Below are 20,455 nucleotides of genomic sequence, written 5' to 3' on the forward strand. Positions count from 1 at the left end.
AAGCCCTAGATTCCCGCTCGACAACATAAGATGTAACATGTTCTTTTATAGTCTTAACTCTTAAGTATTTTTCAAAATATTCATTTCTGTCCACTTTAGTAGCTGAACATTATGTCACTATCCTTTAAATTATTTTATTTTTGTTACCGTTTTCTTTCAAATATTTTTATTCATCTTCCAACTTTCCTAAAGGGGCAACATTTGGAAATTACAACGCAAAGCAGAGATGGAAAGATGAAGGAAAATACAAATAAGGAATATAGAAACTCTTGTCAATGAAAAAACAACTATTATTAACTTAATGTCATAAATTACTAAACTTTTCATAAATTAAAGCTAAAAGTTTTTGGGACTTAAATCCCGCATCCGCAGTTAGATTTGGAGAAAACTCTGTAAATTGTGTCTCTTAGTAAGACTCTTCCCCAGAGAGTGCATGATAAGCGCTCGTCACTGCATAACAACATGTTGCCAATATTTAGTGTTTTGAAATTGTGTAGATAAACGATAAAGCAATTCATATTACTAATATTACCTAGCATCACGGAGCTCAACCTCTACTCTTTTCTTTGGCTTGTCGTTGATCTCGCACGTCTTCATGTCACCTATAGAAACCACCTGTCCAACAACATCTAATATACATATCCAAATTAATCTATTATCATTTTTATAGAAATTTATCATATACCACTTCTTATAAAATAGGTACCTATCAAGATGTTGTCATTCAGACCATCTTCTGCAAGAATATCTGAATATGTAGCAAGATCCAAGAAATAGTCTGGTGACAAAGGAGGGCACCGGGTCATGATAGTGGAGTTCATGATCGTCATCTTGTAAGGATGACTGGTTGCCCTAAATTTCCCAGAAGATCTTGTTAGCTGAAAGTTTTCGATGGTTCTCCATTCGCCAAAGACAATATGTCTTTGGATCTTGTTCAGTTGCTGCTTTTTCACTGTGGCATGGATCAGAGTACCCTAACAGAAAAAAAAATGTATACTATTAAGATGAGGATTATCACATATTAGAAAACAAAGCGTGTAAGTAGAATAAGAAAAACTTACATTGATGTCAGCCAATATCATCTCCATTGTTTCACCACTGTAAGTTGTGTATTGCTTCCAGTTGTGTACAATTTTGACTTTGACCCTCCATGTTGTTTTGAAGGGTTTGATATCGGACAGAGGAGTTGTACCATCATTGCCGGCTATTTGCGATTGCTTGGTGAGTTTTTGAATACTATTATGCTTGATGTGTCTAGAATCCAATGACGTCTAATAGGGTTTTTATATTAGTAATATAGGTGAGTTGTTGAGATCGTAGTAATTATAAAATATATTTTCAGTTATTGTATTCCAATAACTTAAAGATTGTGTTTGATAGAAAATGATTTTAGAAGAGATTATCGATATGATAAATTGTAGATTTGGATAGTTTTTATAATGATTAAGTCAATATCATTAAATTAATTATGATTTTGGTAGATTTTCAGTTATTGTTTTCGTTTAATAGTAATATTCGGATTGATATATAATGATATTGAGAAGATTCTGCGAATATCCATTGTTATATTTGTTCTCAGTATTAAAGATTTCGAGAATATGAAAATGATAAACTCCGTTTTGGATAGTTTTTATGATGTAGAATGATTTTGAGAAGATTTTGCGAATATCCATTGCTATATTTGTTCTGAGTATTTAAAATTTTGAGAATATGGAAATGTTAAAGTCAGATTTGGATTGTTTTTATGATATACCATTTATGTCGGATACTAAATTAGTTATGAGATAGGTTTGTTATTCAAATACTTCCAGGATTGCTTAGCTATTTATGGATTTTGTTATATTTCTTTCCTAATTATATTATGATTTGTTTTATAGGTATAGATGAGATAATCTGTTTGGAAACGTGGAAAGCTTATTGAAGATCCGAATAGTGTTATACTTTGATAGTAGAACCAACAGAAGGTCTGCGTCTTTTTGCTTTATTTTTTTACGAAATTGTCCCTTTTTTTTTCTTCTTCTTGATTTCTGTTAAGCGTAGTGGTATTTCATGTCATGTAAAGAAATATTTTTTTTTTTATACCTAAGTGTGTCTCCCAATTAATAGTATAGATGTATAATGGGAGTTAATAACATGCAAAAGTTCATGATGCTGCCTCGGGGCAGATAAAGGCATTTACATCACGCCCCAATATATAAAGGATTTTTAAGGTTTCCAAATCTTAAGAACACGGTGTATCACAAAAGTTTTGAGGGACATTTTATTCATGAATAAACACTGGTTTGATTTTTCTGTTTTGATTCTTTAACATACATAATAAAATGTATTCTTTTTAAAAATGATAAATCTTTATTTTTTTTTTAATTTACGTCTTTCTTTTAAAACGGTTGAAACCTTTTTCAGTACTTCTAAATCTTCATTAACTTAACATATACTAATTTTCTTTATAGTAACTTTGTTTATGAATTATGATTGTGATGATTTGATATATTATTTTTAAAAAAAACTTTAAAATCTAGATTATGAGCATTTGGTGAAATAGTTTATTAGAACATAAAAAAAAGACTATGCTTTAGTTTTTTAGACTATTATTTTATTTTTAGTTATTTATATCATTTTAAAATTATTTTATATTTATTTTATTTTAGAAAAAAGCCTCCCATTTTAATTTTGCCTTAAGTTAGGATTAGTCTGGGCACGGCAAGACGAACTCGTGGGACACCTCTGCCAGTTCCAAAAGTTTTATTTGTTATTTTTTTGTTCTCGTCAAACGTGAGCATATCTTAATGATGTATTTCTGATCAAGTAAATAGTATATTTTCATTTTTTTTTTAATGAAGCCCTAGATTCCCGCTCGACAACATAAGATGTAACATGTTCCTTTATAGTCTTAACTCTTAAGTATTTTTCAAAATATTCATTTCTGTCCACTTTAGTAGCTGAACATTATGTCACTATCCTTTAAATTATTTTATTTTTGTTACCGTTTTCTTTCAAATATTTTTATTCATCTTCCAACTTTCCTAAAGGGGGCAACATTTGGAAATTACAACGCAAAGCAGAGATGGAAAGATGAAGGAAAAATACAAATAAGGAATATAGAAACTCTTGTCAATGAAAAAACAACTATTATTAACTTAATGTCATAAATTACTAAACTTTTCATAAATTAAAGCTAAAAGTTTTTGGGACTTAAATCCCGCATCCGCAGTTAGATTTGGAGAAAACTCTGTAAATTGTGTCTCTTAGTAAGACTCTTCCTCGTATGTGAAGTTAGCTAAGAAATAATGAAACATCTATACTTGTATTTTTGCAGCGGTTTTTGCTCAAAAATACTTTTTGGAAAGTTTTTACATTTAATGCATTGACTTTAATATTAGTTACCAAAACTTCAAAATTAATTATAGGTAAGATTAAAAAAATAAGGAAATCTTTCTACCTCATTCAAACATAAATATTTGATTCCCTTTCATTTTTTATTTGAATTTATATTTAAATTATTTTGAATTATTCTATAATACAATGGTTCAGAGTCATACAATAAAAGAGACCAAAATATTTCCGAATATAAATGAGAGTAAAATGCTTGATTTATCAGGCATTCAAACTTTAAAAACTTTTATTTGGTTTATTTCAGTTCTTTATTTTAAAGATTTTTAAAAGGTTAAATATAAAAAATATTTAAAACTTTTTAAAAGTTTAATATGATAAATATTATACCGTAGATACAAAATAAATATTCAAAATTAAGATGATATAGTGTGAGTTAAAATATCTCGAGACGAAGTTATATAGCGGGACGAGTTTTATTGATATTTATATAAATTAAAAAAAATATCATTAATTCGGTGTTACAGGGTAACACATCATTTCATTATTTTGTTAACATTGTCGGTATCAAAGAATAGACATATCTACTTAAATTGATTAAATAAATATTATGTAAAAAATAAATTATATTGGGATATTATATAGTTTATTTAAAAATTATTATATAATTATAACATATTTAATCAACAAATACAACTTATAGTTTAAATATTTTAATTATAAATAATTTTGTCCCGCGGTGTACCGCGGGTCCTAATCTAGTTATAGAATAGAATGCTAAGTTGTTTATTCATATGGTAAAGTGTGGTATTTATACATGTACAAGTTGCCTAATATGATATAGTCGTATCTTAGAGAATATATTGATACATATCCTAATACCCTCCTCACGTTGGTAAGTCGTAATTGCGAATATCCAAGGTGGACAAAAGATAATCAAACACCGGTCGAGGTAAGGACTTGGTAAGAATATCAGCAACTTGGTCATGTGTAGAAATGTGTTCGGTAGAAATCAACTTGGCTTGAACAACATCACGAACCTGGTGACAGTCCCGTTCAATGTGCTTGGTCCACTCATGGAAGACAGGATTGGCAGCAATGTGAATAGCCGCCTGACTGTCACAAAATAAAGGAATAGGATGTTTGTGGTCCACGCCAAGAGTCGTCAGCAGAGACTTCAGCCATTTGATCTCTTTAAGAGCAAAAGCCATAGAACGATATTCAGCTTCGGCTGAGGACAAGGAGACAATATCTTGTTTCTTGGTCCGCCAAGAGATAGGAGAATCACCGAGGTACATAATATAAGCCGACAGAGACCGGCGGGTACGTGGACAGGCACTATGATCAGCGTCGCAATAAGCGGTGAGAGACAAAAGACTAGCAGACCGGAGAAAGATTCCTTGTTGAGAGGAACCTTTAAGATAGCTAACGAGACGGAGAGCAGCCTCCCAATGAGAAACAAGAGGGTCTTTCATGAATTGTGATAAAATATGAACAGCGTAGCAAAGATCCGGTCTAGTAATAGTGAGATAGATAAAGCGACCAACAAGGCGTCGATACTGTTCTGGATTGTCAAATACCGAACCTTTAACCGTACCAAGTTTGAGATTGAGCTCCATAGGCATAGCAGAAGGTTTGTAGGCAAGCATACCAGCTTCCTTAATAATGTCCAGCGCATATTTGCGTTGGGAGAGACATAACCCATCCTGACCACGCGAAACCTTGATTCCCAGAAAATATTTTAACTTGCCGAGGTCCTTCATGTGGAAACACTTGTGAAGCTGATCTTTAAAACGATTGATAGCAGCAAGTTCATTACCGGAAACAATGAAGTCATCAACGTAGACGAGAAAACAAGGAGTAATCTTCGTAGCTTTGAGTAAAACCAATGTTGCGGAAAGCGGAAGACAACTTCTCAAACCAACAGCGAGGAGCTTGTTTAAGACCTTATAATGACTTGCGAAGGCGACAAACCTTGGTCATGTCAGAACATTTAAAACCAGGAGGCAACTTCATGTAAACTTCCTCCTCAAGATCACCATGAAAATAATCGGATGAGGGATATAACACCTTACCAGAGACCAAGTTCAAGGATTGAGAAGTGGGGAGACCAGGGAAGAGAACGTGAGAAGAAGAGTGTATTGGGGGTACAACATAATCCTTGAGTAAGATAGAAGGCTTTTTAACCCGATGACCTTTACCAAGTAATTCAAGAAGATCAGGTGATGAGGAACTAGAGTCAGCAGGGGTGGAGACAGGTTCAACTAGCAAAATCAGAGCACGAAGCGGACTAGAAGACGATGGAGAGACCGGAGGAGAGACCTCGTCTGTTCCGGAGGCAGGATTTGACTCCAGAGAAGAAATGGCAGGTGGAGAAACCAGTACCGGTAACGGACTAATCAGTTCAGGGGAAAGAGCAACATCAACCAGAAGTTGTGATGGAACCGAAACGATAGAAGGTGGAGCCACATGAGCAAACCAATCATCTTCTTCGACATGAAAAGGTGGAGATGGTAAGTGTGGAGTAGAAGGATCGGGCGTAGCGAAAGGAAAGACATCATCTTGAAATCGGACATCCCGACTCGTGAATATCCTACCAGTATCAAGATCATAAACACGCCAGGCTTTCTTCCCATAAAGGAAACCAAGAAAGACACATTTGTGGCTGCGAGACTTGAACTTATCTCTATCGCGATGACGAATGTGTGCATAACACAAACAGCCAAATGTACGGAGCATATCATAGGAGGTTTGTGTACCAAACAAGATTTCATATGGTGTCTTGCCATTCAAAACCAATGATGGTGTCCGATTGATGAGGTGAGTGGCCGGGAGAATGCTTTCCCCCCCAAAACTTAACAGGAAGATTGCCTTGAAAAAGACAAGCACAAGCCACATTTAAAATGTGACGATGTTTACGCTCAGCCTGACCACTTTGTTGAGGAGTATCTACACACGATGTTTGGTGAAGAATGCTGTGTTCTTGAAAGTAAGAAGTAAGACACATAAATTCAGCACCATTTTCACTGCGGACAACACGAACATAGGTTTACCAAATTGACGTTCCGTCATGGCACAAAAATTTCGTATAAGGTGAGAGACCTCCGACTTTTTCGGACATAAGATATGTCCAAACGGAGTGTGAGTAATCGTCAACAAGTGTGAGAAAATAAACGGCACCAGTGGTAGATGGAGTACGATATGGACCCCAGACATAGCAATGAACCAAAGAAAAACATTCCATTGTTTTATTGATACTAATAGGAAAAGAATCACGTGTTTGTTTAGCACGAAAAAAAATTTCACAACTTGCAATATTGCCAACATCATGTTGAGATTGTCTACAATCCGGTAAAGAAAGCAAAACACTAGCAGAAAGATGTTCTAATCTTTGATGCCACAAGGCTCCAGACGACGCTTGAGCCGACGAAGTTGTGTGGACCCAAGCAGCAAGAACACCCGTAAAGTAATACACTCCCTTACGTTCTTCCCCCGCCCCAATCAAAGTCCTCGAAAAAAAAGGTCATGTAAGAAACACAAAGTGTTAGTGAATATCGCAATAGAACCCGTTTGTTTAAGCAGTTTCGAGACAGAGATCAAGGTGCAATCAAAATCAGGAACATAGAGAACATCGCGCAGTTTATAAGTTGAGTTGAGAGGAAGAACGCCTTGTCTGGTTGCGCGAGACGCAGTACCATCGGGCTTGGTGACAGCAGAGGGAATAATATCAATCACGTCATGTAAAATAGAACAATCTCCTGTCATATGATGCGAAGCACCATTATCAAGTATCACATCAGTTAGATAAGTTTTACCCGATAACCGTTCAGAAGACACATTAGGACGTTGAGCTTGAAGAAGGGAGATCAGTTGAGAAATCTGATCGGTACTAGTGACAGAGGAAGAAGCAGCTTGCACACTGTTAACACGTCTACGACCATGAACAGTACCTCTGTTCGAGCGTCCGCCACGTTGAGAAGCTTTGTTGTCGAACCGCGAGTCTCATGTCTCAGGAGTAGAGCGAGGAATACTCTTTTTCTCATAATACCAGTCCGGAAAGCCGTGAAGCAGGAAGCATTCACTAACATCATGATCCTGGTGGCGGCAATGTGTGCACACATGATCAAGAGGTTTAGGAGCCGTGACCGTAGCGACCTTCGATGGTTGTTCAGCGTGAACCGAAAAACCAATCGCCTCTGGTTTTGTTGTTTCTTTGTGACGTGCCACATCTAGGTTTTGTTCTTCACAGATCACCCTCGAATAAACTTGGTTAAGAGAGGGTAAAGGATCCTCATCGGTTATTTTGGAGCAGATGTGAGAGAAACTTGGTTAAGAAATTGATGAATTTGATCATCCTCACGTTCTTTGGCTGCATCAGGCGCAGCTTCACAACGACAAATTTCTACTGGATCTGTAATTCTGGAGTTCCTCCCATAGCTTGGAGAGACGACCATAGTAGTCAAGAACAAGTTGACCATCTTGTTTACACAAAGCGATCTCGTCCTTGAGAACCTGCTTGCGGACTCCGTTCCCAACAGAGAACCAAACACGAAGACTCTCCCACAGTGTTGAAGCTTCGGAGATGAAAGAAACAGTGGAACGAATGTGAGGATCGATGGACGTACAGATCCAACCAACGATCATGGAATTCGCCGCGAGCCACTGAGCAACCTCGGGATTCGCAGCTGGCTTAGGAGTCGAGCCATCAAAGAACCCAAGTTTCTGCTTCGCCTGTAGATATTTGCGAAGTTCGGTGGCCCATTCAGGATAGTTATCTTCCTTCAAGACCACCAAGGAGATGAGAGAACCAGGGTTGTCGGAGCTGCCGAGCGAGTAGGGGTTAGTTACCGTGGTTGACACGGAAAGTTGATTTGCGGTAGAAGAGTCCATGTTTCCCGACATCGGAAGAGTGGTGGAAGAAAATAAAATATAGAAAATGATAGAAGAAAGCGGCGGTCACAAACAAAGTGACGGCGGCGAGGAGAGAAAAAAAACTAGGTCAGAATCTGCTGCTCTGATACCATTAAATATTATAGAATATAATGTTAAGTTGTTTATTCATATGGTAAAGTGTGGTATTTATACATGTACAAGTTGCCTAATACAATATAGTCGTATCTTAGAGAATATATTGATACATATCCTAATAAATAACAACAAATTTCTCACAAGACAACTGGACTAGTCTTGGTCCCCTTATTGACATCAATAGTCTTCTCGGACCATATATGGTGGGGTTGCCCTTGAATGTAGTGGTCAGAGATGCTTGGAGGGGTAGAGATTGGCGTTTCTCTTCATTCCGGAGCAGAAATCCTATCATCACCCTCATAAAAGGTGTTTTACCTAGTCTAGAAAGTATTATTGATTCACAAGAGGACGATTGTTATCTGTGGAAATTGGATAATCATGCACCTTAAAACACTTTGTCTAAGACTTGGCTTGCTCTTCACGCTGCATCTGTCATGGTCCCTTGGCACAAATCGGTCTGGTTCAAAGGTCACATTCCGAAACATGCTTTCATTGCTTGGGTTGCTACTTGGAACAGACTGCACACAAGGGACAGACTAACGAGATTGGTTGTCAGTCCCTCCTAATAGTGTTCTTTGCTCTGCTCAGAAAGAGACTGGGGATCATTTGTTTTTTAAGTGTACTTTCAGTAGTGAAATCTGGAATTACTTCACTCGGAGAGCAGCTCAAAGGCCACCAACCGAGTTTTCTGCCTGTCTCATATGGTTACAGACAGCCTCTAGAAGTAAAAGTATCTCTCTCATTCTCCATCTCATTCATCAAGTCTCCATCTATCTCATTTGTCGGGAGAGGAACCAACGTATCCACTCTGCTTCTCCTAAGACAGCGCAATTGATTATTAGGGAAATCAAACCCATCATCAGAGCTCGTCTTCTACGTACCTCTCTCACAAGATCAGACTTGCTCATCTACTCGGCTAACTCTTCTTGCTACTTGGTTCTTCTTGTTCCAATTATCCACTCCTCTGGTACTCTTATTGCCTTGTACGTGTTCTAGTTATTCATTCCTCTGGAACTCTTATTGTCTTGTACTTGTTATTTCTCTTTCTCTCCTTGTTTCTACTTTTGTATATGTTCATGTCTTTTCCCTTGAGTGGGTTGTTGCTGCTGGTCAGCCTTTTCCAGCAAGATGGTTTGTTTCTTGTTTTCGGCATGTGTGTTGTATGGCTTTTTAGCACTACAAGAAATATGTGTATTCATAGCACATGAGGATAGCACTAATTTGGAAACTGCTATTGTAGATAGCAAACTTGGTTAGGGTACTTTATTATAGCATTAGATTAGTGCTTTACCGTAATTTTACTATGCGGGAAGCTAAATTGTGTTTTGGAGCCTAATATTGTGCTATAAGCGCCAATACTGAGCGCCATACTTAGTAAAAAAAGACAACTTTCTTAAAGAAAAAAATATATATTTTTGACTAAAAGAAAAAACATCTCAATTTCACATCTCTCTCTGCTACAATCTCGATTTCAATCGATGGTAACAATCTCTATCTTTGACGGCAATAATCTATGTTCTTTGCCGGCAATAATCTCTATCTTCGACGGCCTCCACATTTCCGGTGCTTATCTCCACCTTCGGCAGCTGAAATTTGCATCTCCATCGTTCAAATTAGGGTTCTTCAGATTCGAGTTCACATTAGATCTCTGCAAGAAGATGAAACTCGAAGGTACGAATTCACCAATCTATACCTCGATTAGGTTTTCCTTTACCCGAATTGTATCTGGTAATTTCGAGCTTCGACGGCTTCAACTGTCCTCTTTGATGTGCTTTGTGTTTTGTGTTTCGGGTGACACTGCTTAGCCCAAATGATTGAGTGAAGAAGACGATGTCATTAACGACTCAACATTGTTCAATTTAGGACTCAACATTGTTAAATTTAGGACTCAACTTATGAGTGTGAGATTGTTCTTTTGTTTGTTATTTTTAGAACTCAAAATTGTTAAATTTAGGACTCAACATTGTCAAATTTAGGACTCAATTTAGAACCTATTAATAGTCAGTATTTGATTGTTCTTTTGTTTGCTATTTTCACTTGAATAAGTCGATTAGGTTTTTCTTCAACTTCAGTAGTTCGTATTTTACTTACTAATTAATTTTGTTCTTCTGTGTTTCAAGCAAGGGGTAACAAAGAAGCCAGTTGTTTTAGTACTGAAAAGAAGCAAGACAATCATCTCCTTGAGGCATTTGGTTATAGAGGTAAGAAGCAATGTTCCCCAATGTTCATGTGTGTTTGACATAAGCTTTTATTGTTATGTCTATGTGTTTGACAAAAGCTGTTATTGTTATGTCTATGTGTTTGACAAAGAATAATATATGTGATTTTATCTTAAATGTTTTTCTCGATAACAAAGAAGGTAGCTAGTTTTTCTTGTGTCTTTGACTGTTGAATAAGCTGTGAGTGTTATGTATATGTTATTAAAATCTGTTAATGATTAAGTTGTTATTTGGTATTGTTATTTGAATAATCTGAGTTTGATGAACTTGTTTAACCCTTCACTAAGGTTTAAACATAAAATGTTGGACAAGGCATGGGTTCATCTTCGCAGGTATGGAGTATATATATATGTAGGTTGTGTTTTAAATGAGTGCTCATAGGATGAATAAGAGTTTATGTTTGTCTGCTTTTATACTACTACACTATAGAGCTGATCCTGCATATGAGAGAGGTGCTTGGAGCTTTGTTAATGCGGTGTTAGGAGATAGTGACTTGGTAATATGTCCATGTATAGACTATCAAAATTTAGATCGTCATCAACCAAGCACTATAGTGCATCATCTTGTGACAAAGGGAATCGATGAGACTTACAAGATGTGGAATGATTGGTTTCATCATGGAGAAGTGGACTCAGAGGCTCAAGATGGAAGAAAAACTTCCCAGTGGAATGATGAGATTTTCAGATTATTTCAAGCTGCTGAATATTTAGATGAAGAACTGTTTCAGAAGGATGACTTATATGAGATTCCTGAGGGTGAAGACAAGCAAGAAGATGAGTTCTTATCAAAGATAGCAGATGCGGAGACACCTTTGTATCCAAACTTTGAAGAAGACGGACGAAAAACGTCCTATAATAAGAACCGTTTTTTCAATAATGGGCCTTTTAGAATTAAATTAAATCCATAAAAAATCCAGGGACGGCCCGAATCGACGGCGTTGCCCATGGTCTTAGTAGAGAAACCTATTTATGTCCCTATGGCTTCCTATTGACACTGTTGAAAATTTAAAACCAGTTCTATTGTCCGTGTCAGTATAATTTGTACCAAAATATATAAACAATATGACAGCACAAATAAAATTTAACAATATGAATAACGTCTTTCTTTTCTTTTGGGACAAATGAATGTAACAACATAACATGCAAAATAGCATATTTTCTTAATTTTTAACAAACTAAATGATAGATATAAACGTAAGGTCGAGAGTTAGTTGGGTACAAAAAAAATAAAAACATAAGGTGGAGAGTATTTCTTCTTCTTCTTTCACTTAGCGCGATGACCTGCTTCAACGTTTTTATAGATTTTTAGTGCTTCTTCCGTCATATTGAGTCAAGCCAAAAGTTGTGACCTTTTTTATCGAGAGATGTGTCCGTTGCTTTTATATTGTATACCTGGGCGCTTGTATGAAACTCCACAACATACTGGTTTGTTAATGCGGAGTTTCATACAAGCGCCCAGGTATACAATATAAAAGCAACGGACACATCTCTCGATAAAAAAGGTCACAACTTTTGGCTTGAGTCAATATGACGGAAGAAGCACTAAAAATCTATAAAAACGTTGAAGCAGGTCATCGCGCTAAGTGAAAGAAGAAGAAGAAATACTCTCCACCTTATGTTTTTATTTTTTTTGTACCCAACTAACTCTCGACCTTACGTTTATATCTATCATTTAGTTTGTTAAAAATTAAGAAAATATGCTATTTTGCATGTTATGTTGTTACATTCATTTGTCCCAAAAGAAAAGAAAGACGTTATTCATATTGTTAAATTTTATTTGTGCTGTCATATTGTTTATATATTTTGGTACAAATTATACTGACACGGACAATAGAACTGGTTTTAAATTTTCAACAGTGTCAATAGGAAGCCATAGGGACATAAATAGGTTTCTCTACTAAGACCATGGGCAACGCCGTCGATTCGGGCCGTCCCTGGATTTTTTATGGATTTAATTTAATTCTAAAAGGCCCATTATTGAAAAAACGGTTTCTTATTATAGGACGTTTTTCGTCCGTCTTCTTCGCCACGTGGTCTATTATGATTGGCTGTCGAATTCTCTAGGGTTAAACCAAAAAAATTTGTCGAGACAAATTTTGTTTGACTTCTTTCTTCTCTCGACGGCAACGACAAAGGCGATACACATCGTCGACGATATCACGAAGGCGCTCCGTTCTTCTCACCGGAATTTCTTTAGAAAATACCGAAGCCGATATTCTGTTACTCCCGAAGCCGGTCCGATCATCTGTCTCGAAGCTTGTCCGGCGATCCGATCTTCTCTCCCGAAGCTTGTCCGGCGATTCGATCTTCTCTGTCTCCCGATGCTTGTCTCGTCGCTACCAAAACAACGGTCTTGCTTCTAATCGCTTACATCGTTGTTGTCACCGTCTTCAATCTCGTAGTTATTGGATCAATCGCTTACAGTGTTTTCCAAGGATTTTACGGTAGACCTGTGAGATTGATCTCCGCCGTTAAATCGAGCTTCGCCTCGTTTCTACCACTCCTCGCTACTTTGATTTCATCCAATTTCATCGTTTTAGGGGTTTTCTTGATTCTAGGGATTTTAGCTTTCTTGTTTACTAAGCTAATCCAGATCATCCCAGGTCTTCAATTCGGTTACGCTTCTCCGTAATTCCAAACTCTCACTACGGTAGTAACAATCATCTCGATTCTAGCTGTGGTTAAGCTCTATGTGGATTGGGTTCTTGCTTGGGTTGTTGTTGTTGTTGAGTCAGCTTGGGGTTTAGCTCCATTGAAGAGAAGTAAAAGCTTAGTTAAAGGAATGAAGAGTGTTTCTTTGTCTATCATCTTCTTCTTTGCAACAACTGAGTTGATTCTAGTTTGGATCAGTACCGTAGCTGCCTCTGCTCAGCTCGACGATGATGGTGGGAAGTTGTGGACGAATGCTTTCTTTGTGTTGCAGATTGTGATCACGTCTGCGGTTTTGACGCTGTTGATGCTGTATAATCTTGCGGCGACTACTGTGATGTATATGTATTGTAAAGCTGTTCATGGTGAGCTTGCTTGGAAGATTGCTGAAGAGTTTGCTAGAGAGTATGTGAGTTTGCCTTTTGATGATGGTAAAGTTCCTCACTTGGTCTCTGTAGCTTACAACAACATCTGATGATGAATCATACTGATGATGATGAAGTAAAGATCTATGTTTGCTTTTGTGTGTTTAAGGTAGTGTTTGAAAAATCTGGTCTTTTTGTATTATAAAAGCATGTTTTTCACTTTGTATATACATTTAATGTTCTTGTGACTTCAAAACTTTTGTAATGTCTCTGAAATGATCCAAAATGGTTGATCCTTCGGGTCATTTGCTGCTCTCTCTACATGTTTCCTTACTCCACAAGCCGGTGTTGTACACTTATAGTAGCTCCTGTGAATTAGATCAAAAAGCATTAAGGAAAAAAGACCGATGAACTCTATCTTTAAACTCGATGACTGGTTTCTAAATTCACCTTGGATAAGGATTTCCTTTGACTACTTTCTGACCATACTTGCGCCACCTATATCCATCATCTAAGAGATCAACTTCACTCGTTGTTTGGACAATAATCCTAGGCTCTATCACAGTTTTGTGCGATGAAGCAACTGGTTCTGAAACCCGAACTTCAATATTTCTGCAACAATCAAAGATTGTCTTAATCTCATCAGAAACACCAATACATATTTGGACTAACTTTGGACATCTTCCGGATAATGAAGATTGATTTTAAAATTTCTATGAGTTGAATAAAATGTTTGTTTTTGTTTTTATGTTTTTATGTTATATGTTTTCTGTTATTAATTTCTTAATTGTATGTTTTTGTTTTTTCAACTTTAAATAATTAATCTTTAAACTTTCAAAATATTATTATTTTATTGGGGGGACCAAATACAAATAGACACCAATGCTCATACTAAAAATAAGAAACTATCAAAATATTATTATTAAATGTGAGGGACCAAAAAAAGTCCCCAACCAATGTGGATGCTCTAAGATCTTTCTGTTTTTTGAGACGGGTTATGTAATTTGTGTTCCTTTTGCAAATAGCACTAGGATTTTACATAATTAATAAATTTAATTAGTTAGCATTTTTGAAAATATATGATCATCTTTTATTTTTAATAATATAGTATAACATTGATATAATACTTTCTGTTTTAAACCAAAAGTGTTATACTACAATGTATCGCATGTTAATTAGTATCCACATTTAGATCTATCAATTAAACTAAAGTACGGGGATGGATGTGACTGTGGGTTTAAATGTTTTAATCAAAAAGTTATTTTGTAAATACTATTGTAATCTGTTTTTCTACAGGTTAAAGATCTTTAAACCAATTTGTTGCGGGACGGGTCTATAGCATATGTATTTATACTATTAAACCAACACTAAAACTATTTATTTAAATATTTCATATATTATATATTTAAAATTATAGTTTGGAATTAATTAAGTTATAAATGATATCCATCTTTATCCATACTTACAAAATATACACATATGTCAAAGAAAAAACAAATATTTTATTTATACTGATTCGACTAACATTTTAATAATTAAAAATATTAAAATATATTTAAAACACAATAAAAATAAATTTTTATCCCGCGGTATACTGCGAGTTTAATCTCAGATTAAGTACCCATGGTTTATATTTAACAAACAACCATATATTTAACAAACAACCAATTACACAGTTCAACTAAAACAATACAAAACACACTCCACAAAGATTTGAACCAGCGGTATCATAAAATAACAATACTATTCAGCAGATGAGAAAAATTAAAACAATACATATTAACACACTTTCATACATTTTACTAATATATAGAAATGAATTGTACTAATAAAAATTAAATCAGATTGTGTACCGCGGGTTCAGATCTAGTTTATATGATTAAGGTGCACAAATCTTCCACTTCCCATGCAAGGTTGTCGATTAGAATAGTCAATAATATGGTCAGTTCTGGTAGGCTGACAGGCCCAAATATTACCTATTCAAGAAACGAACAATGAATTTTATACCTATGTCATAAATTAATAGGCTGTATAAAAATGCTTTTGTGGACTAAGCAGGCCCGTGAAGGAATAAAAGTAAAACTGCACCAATTCAAAAACACAGAAAATGTAAACACGGATCGGATGATTGAACAAAAGGAAAGCTGAAAAAGCTAGGGGTCACCTGGAAAAACGAAAGTCGCAGTTATAAACAGGATTATCCTGGAGAGGGATAAAGCAATAAGGAAGTTGTGTACAGTATAGAAACTAGGTTTCCACAATGAATTTGTTTAGTGAGGGAAACAAATTCAATAAAGTAATCTCTCCAGAAAGTCTATCTAAGCTTTGAAATTGGAAAAGGGCTTTAAATCTCTTAGAACTCAAATTAGGGTTTTGCTAAGTACAATGGAAGAACTCAATTATTGTATTAGATGCTCGATGCTTACAATGGAGAAGTCTCTCCCTTATTTATACTCTTTAATTGATTACAAAATATATTAACTTTCCTTATAATCAAACTAAAATATTGAAGATTACTCCTTCTTCTTTAAGTCAATCTTTGGGCGATTGTAAAGTCGGTTGAAGACGGCGAATTGGGAAGTTAGCTTCTCCATCTTTGTTGTTGGGCCTCCTTCCTCCGAACAGGCCTTTAACAAATATTGAATTGGGATTTAACCGGATTCTCGGTTAAGTAATCGAATTATCTTTCTGGTTTAGTTCGGTATGTTGGGGGTGCTAAATCCCGCACCAACATACGGGCTCGATGGAACGAGGATAAAGAAAGCTAATTCGCATACTCGGCCAAGTATTAAGAGGGGAAAGAAAAATAGTTAATGCCAAAAACCATTTAAGTCCGGACACGAAGAAAGAATTTTTCGGCTAAGGGAGCAAGTAAATAAAGAAGAAAATACTGAAGGGTCTCTTTCTAAATCTAGGTGAATGCCATAAACGATTTTGGCTGTACACAGTAATGGCATTGGTGAAATCTTTGCTTATGTTGGGTTAATATATATGAAAGTCAGGTTGAATATGAACTACAAACAAAACATGATAGTTTCTGAAATTTATCTCTATATTAACATGCTATTTTCTATATATACATATATAAAAAAAAAACTAAAGAAATAACTTGTTCTTTTCTACAAGTAATACATATGGTACATATCAATATTCACATACATTCTTATCCCAAAAAGTTGATCAAAAAGAAGAATTAGTCTCCTAGCACACCAAGCGAGCTTAGATCATCTGTAATGCAGACCACCAATTCTTGACTCTCTCAAACAGAACCATTAGCCTTGGCTTTTCGGATCTCTGAAGAAAATGCTTGAACCATTTGGCCGAGCTTTTAGCAATTCTTTTTAAACCATCTGAATAGTCGATGTAGTACAATCCGTATCTCACTCCATATCCATGTTCCCATTCGAAATTATCCAACATCGACCATGTGAAGTAGCCTCTTACGTCACACCCATCCTCACTGTATATTTTGTATTCGTAAGATTAATTAATTTATTATCCCAAGATTTTTATTAATTAATCATATACACTGTATCAGTTTTTATTGAAGAGGTCAATGGAAAATCTCTTACGTGATTGCTTTCTGGAGATGTTGAAGATGTTTTTGGAGGTACATTATTCTCGGTGTATCTTCTAGTATCTCTTCACGTGTGAGTATCCCATCTTCATAGTCATCATAACCTATACATTTACACGTGGTTACTTCTTATTATATAAAAATAATATATGAGTAAACTATTGATGATTAATAAAATGATGTTCATGATTATGCTTCTCACGTTCTTACCGTTTTCAGTGATGTAAATAGTTGGATTATTGTATTTATCTTTGATATAATTAAGAATCTTTCGTAAGCCTTCTGGATATGACCAAAGAAGTTTCGAACCATCCTGAAATTGAAGAAAAATAGAATAAAAAATGGTTATATTTAAGTATTTGTTTGATATACTAATTTTAAAATAAAGTTGTGTGAATATCATTCATGTTCGTACCGATTCTGATGAGATGTAATCGCCGCTACGATTTGTCACTGATAAAAAATAATGATACAATACAAAGTCACTAATTGTAGGTTCGTGAATATTTTAATATGAAAACAAAAAATCCAAACATAAGTGAGATCAAATCTGTTTATCGGTACTTACATCTATATTGCAGGTGTTGGTCGGTTGTGAATCGAGGCCGTGAAAGATCCGCGTGAAGATCATGAGCGATGAAACGTGTTGTGTAGTAGTTTATTCCGATAAAATCAAATGAATTTTTTACCATCATAGATTCTTCTTTGGTGAAAGAAGGTAATCTCTTTCCAGCGTTTGTCTTCATCGTTTCGGGATAATCTCCAAAGACTAAAGGGTTAAGATGCCTATACATAATTGTAGAATAAACAAGATTAGAAAATCAAAAAAAAAAAATGATTAGCAAATTATTTATTTTGTTTCAACTTTGATTACATAGATGACAACTTACCAACCAACATTAAAAACAAGAGCTCGTTCAACTGCTTCTTTATCAGCATTAGAATCAATGTCATATGGCTCGAACCAATAAGGAGACAACACTATGCCTATCTTGGCATCTTTTGAAATCTGTTTCACAGTTAGAATAAATCAAACTGTTAATTTTTTTGGCGTTCAAATCCGTTTTGATAGATTAAATGACATGAAATATCCATACACTTCTTTTTGTGTGTGTGTTGAAAACAAATAAAATTTTTAAAGGAACTGTTTTTTAGGAAGACATAGTTTCTTATTTACCTTGTCACATTTCCTGAACTCTTCAGCAGCAGCAGCGTGAGCAAGAAGAAGGTGGTGAGATACTAAATAAGGCTCTGTGCCCGAATCACCAGCTACACACAAACTGTTTACCCATTTTGAACATCGACCGATTGCTTTATTGCCCCTATCATAACCCGCAACGCTATAAACATATGGCTCATTGAACGTTGTCCATAGATTGACCTTGTCTCCAAATTCTTGGAAACAGAATCTGGCATAGTTTCTAAAATCATCTCTGGATAAAACCACACAACAACAAAAAAATGTCAAAAGACTGAAAGAGCAGTACTTTAAACTTATGTATATCGTGTATGAATCTAAGCTTTTAACTTACATGATTCGAGGACTCAAAAAGCTACCGTACTCATCATCAAGAGCTTGAGGTATATCCCAGTGATAGATTGTTATAAATGGTTTAATACCTGTATGCATGTTTAAACATATAGTGTGATGAGAAACATTTCAAACACAAAACTTAGCTATAGTTAACGATTTAAGCTATGATTCTTACCATTCTTGATAAGTTCATCAATAAGATTCTTGTAGAATTGAACCCCTTCTTTATTTACTCCATCACTTAGTTTTCCACCTGAAAAATTAATATAATAGATAAAACGGTTTAAAACAGTTCTTGGGAGAAAGGTAAAAAAAAAAAAACTGTACGTGTCACGTGAGTTGTATCTTCCAAATTGATAGTAGGAAAAAAAAAAAACCCAAATATTTACTTACTTGGTAATATTCTTGACCAGGATAGTGAAAATCTGAAAGTATCCAAATTCATTTCCTTCATTAATTTGATGTCGTCCTGTTCATTTAACCATTTAATTAATATAAGTTGTTGCAAGAAAAAAAGAAAAAAAAACTATTAAAGCTTGGTTATGCAGATATGTCCCACCAATTATTTTATGCTTATATTTCACAATTCAATCACGTTTCCAATGACAAAAAATGCTGCAAAGCAAGCAAGTATAAAATAATAAAAGTCATGCATGCACAAACCTTGTAACGATGGTAAAAGTCTACAGCAACATCTCCGTTGTCCATGCTTGTCCTTTCTGAAAAATATATAAAACTTTTACGTATAGATATTGGAAACGTTGGAAAAGATAAGTTCTTTATAACAAAAAAATTAAAAACGTGGATGAATGAAAAAAAAAAGGTGAACCTGGGAATTCATGTGTAAAACGATCCCATATGCTCGGGGCCCTTCCTCCTTCTTCTACTGCACCTTCATACTGCATTCCACAATATATTCAAATATCCTGATCAATTACTTTAACAAACTAATTAAATCTATCGAAAAAAAAAAAATCTATCGAAGCATGAGTACACTTGATTGATCAGTACATTACAAACAAACCTGATAAGCGGAAGAAGCAACGCCAAAATCAAAATCAGGAGGAAAGCTATAACGATTTAGAGGTGTCGTAGACGATCTAAGAGATCTTCCCTCTGCAGCATCCCATGATGCTACACTTAGTGTAATTAGTACTAGTGCAACTAGCTTAATTTCCATTTCCTTGGACGTTAATTAGTTTATGGAAGAAAAAGCTTTAGTAAAAGATTTGAGAATTTTGAGATATGTAAAGTCTTTAGAGAACAAGATATGTAGAGACTTCTGAGAAGTGTTAATGCATCAACTTCGTCTTATATAGAGAGAGAGAGGTAGTTAGCTAGGGCACCCGCGTACCATATATTATGAATAGTTTTTGTTAACTATAAAATAATCAAAATCTTTGACTAAACCGGTTGTCTTTCGATGACTATTTGATTAAATTAATTGGATGATTAAAATCGTGACTCTCGTGAGTCTTCGTGACTAAACAAACTTAGTTAGACTGAAATTATTCAAACTGTGTTATTCGCATCTTGTTTTGTGCGCTTTTATATGATTATTTAAACACTTACCAACTACAACGTATCGTGTTAAGTCCGTAATTAAACTCATAACAAGTACGTTTTAAAATATATTAGTATTTGTTTGATCAAAAAATAATAATGTATATTAGTATTCAACAAACAAAAGTGACACAACATCAGTCAAGCTAAATGTTATATTTTTTTTAAACTCTTTATATATATATATATAT

The 20,455-nt window shown here is 35.1% G+C and overlaps 1 protein-coding gene, 1 long non-coding RNA gene and 1 pseudogene across 3 annotated transcripts; 2 read left to right on the top strand and 1 right to left on the bottom strand.

The window, feature by feature from the left end:
- The first annotated feature begins 794 nt into the window (after positions 1-794).
- On the top strand, positions 795-2,011 carry LOC104719209 (uncharacterized). Its single transcript, XR_756555.3, has 3 exons — positions 795-1,037; positions 1,165-1,221; positions 1,878-2,011. It is a non-coding gene; the product is annotated as an uncharacterized LOC104719209 (long non-coding RNA).
- An 8,866-nt stretch (positions 2,012-10,877) lies between these two features.
- On the top strand, positions 10,878-13,885 carry LOC147919043 (uncharacterized; annotated as a pseudogene). Its single transcript, XR_015592259.1, has 3 exons — positions 10,878-10,909; positions 11,007-11,390; positions 12,809-13,885. The product of XR_015592259.1 is annotated as an uncharacterized LOC147919043 (transcript).
- A 2,739-nt stretch (positions 13,886-16,624) lies between these two features.
- Positions 16,625-19,985, bottom strand: LOC104719207 (beta-glucosidase 32-like). The gene is made up of 13 exons (XM_010437070.3): positions 19,726-19,985; positions 19,531-19,600; positions 19,365-19,420; positions 19,095-19,170; positions 18,877-18,954; positions 18,700-18,787; positions 18,345-18,600; positions 18,058-18,176; positions 17,736-17,953; positions 17,583-17,620; positions 17,378-17,480; positions 17,163-17,271; positions 16,625-17,050 (listed from the first exon to the last, which is right to left on the bottom strand). Exons 1-13 carry the CDS (start codon positions 19,879-19,881, stop codon positions 16,810-16,812), a joined length of 1,608 nt encoding a protein of 535 aa, XP_010435372.3. The 5' UTR covers positions 19,882-19,985; the 3' UTR covers positions 16,625-16,809.
- Positions 19,986-20,455: the final 470 nt, after the last annotated feature.

The sequence above is a fragment of the Camelina sativa genome, chromosome 20 (genome assembly GCF_030686135.1).
Source record: "Camelina sativa cultivar CO46 ecotype springtype chromosome 20, ASM3068613v1".
In the NCBI taxonomy this organism is placed as follows: domain Eukaryota; kingdom Viridiplantae; phylum Streptophyta; class Magnoliopsida; order Brassicales; family Brassicaceae; genus Camelina; species Camelina sativa.

Coding starts and splice junctions, on each gene's coding strand:
- LOC104719207 (XM_010437070.3), bottom strand. CDS start 19,881: ATGGAAATTAAGCTAGTTGCACTAGTACTAATTACACTAAGTGTAGCA. Junction 19,601..19,725: donor TTGCTTCTTCCGCTTATCAG/GTTTGTTTGTAA, acceptor TGTGGAATGCAG/TATGAAGGTGCAGTAGAAGA. Junction 17,051..17,162: donor CATCTCCAGAAAGCAATCAC/GTAAGAGATTTT, acceptor CAAAATATACAG/TGAGGATGGGTGTGACGTAA.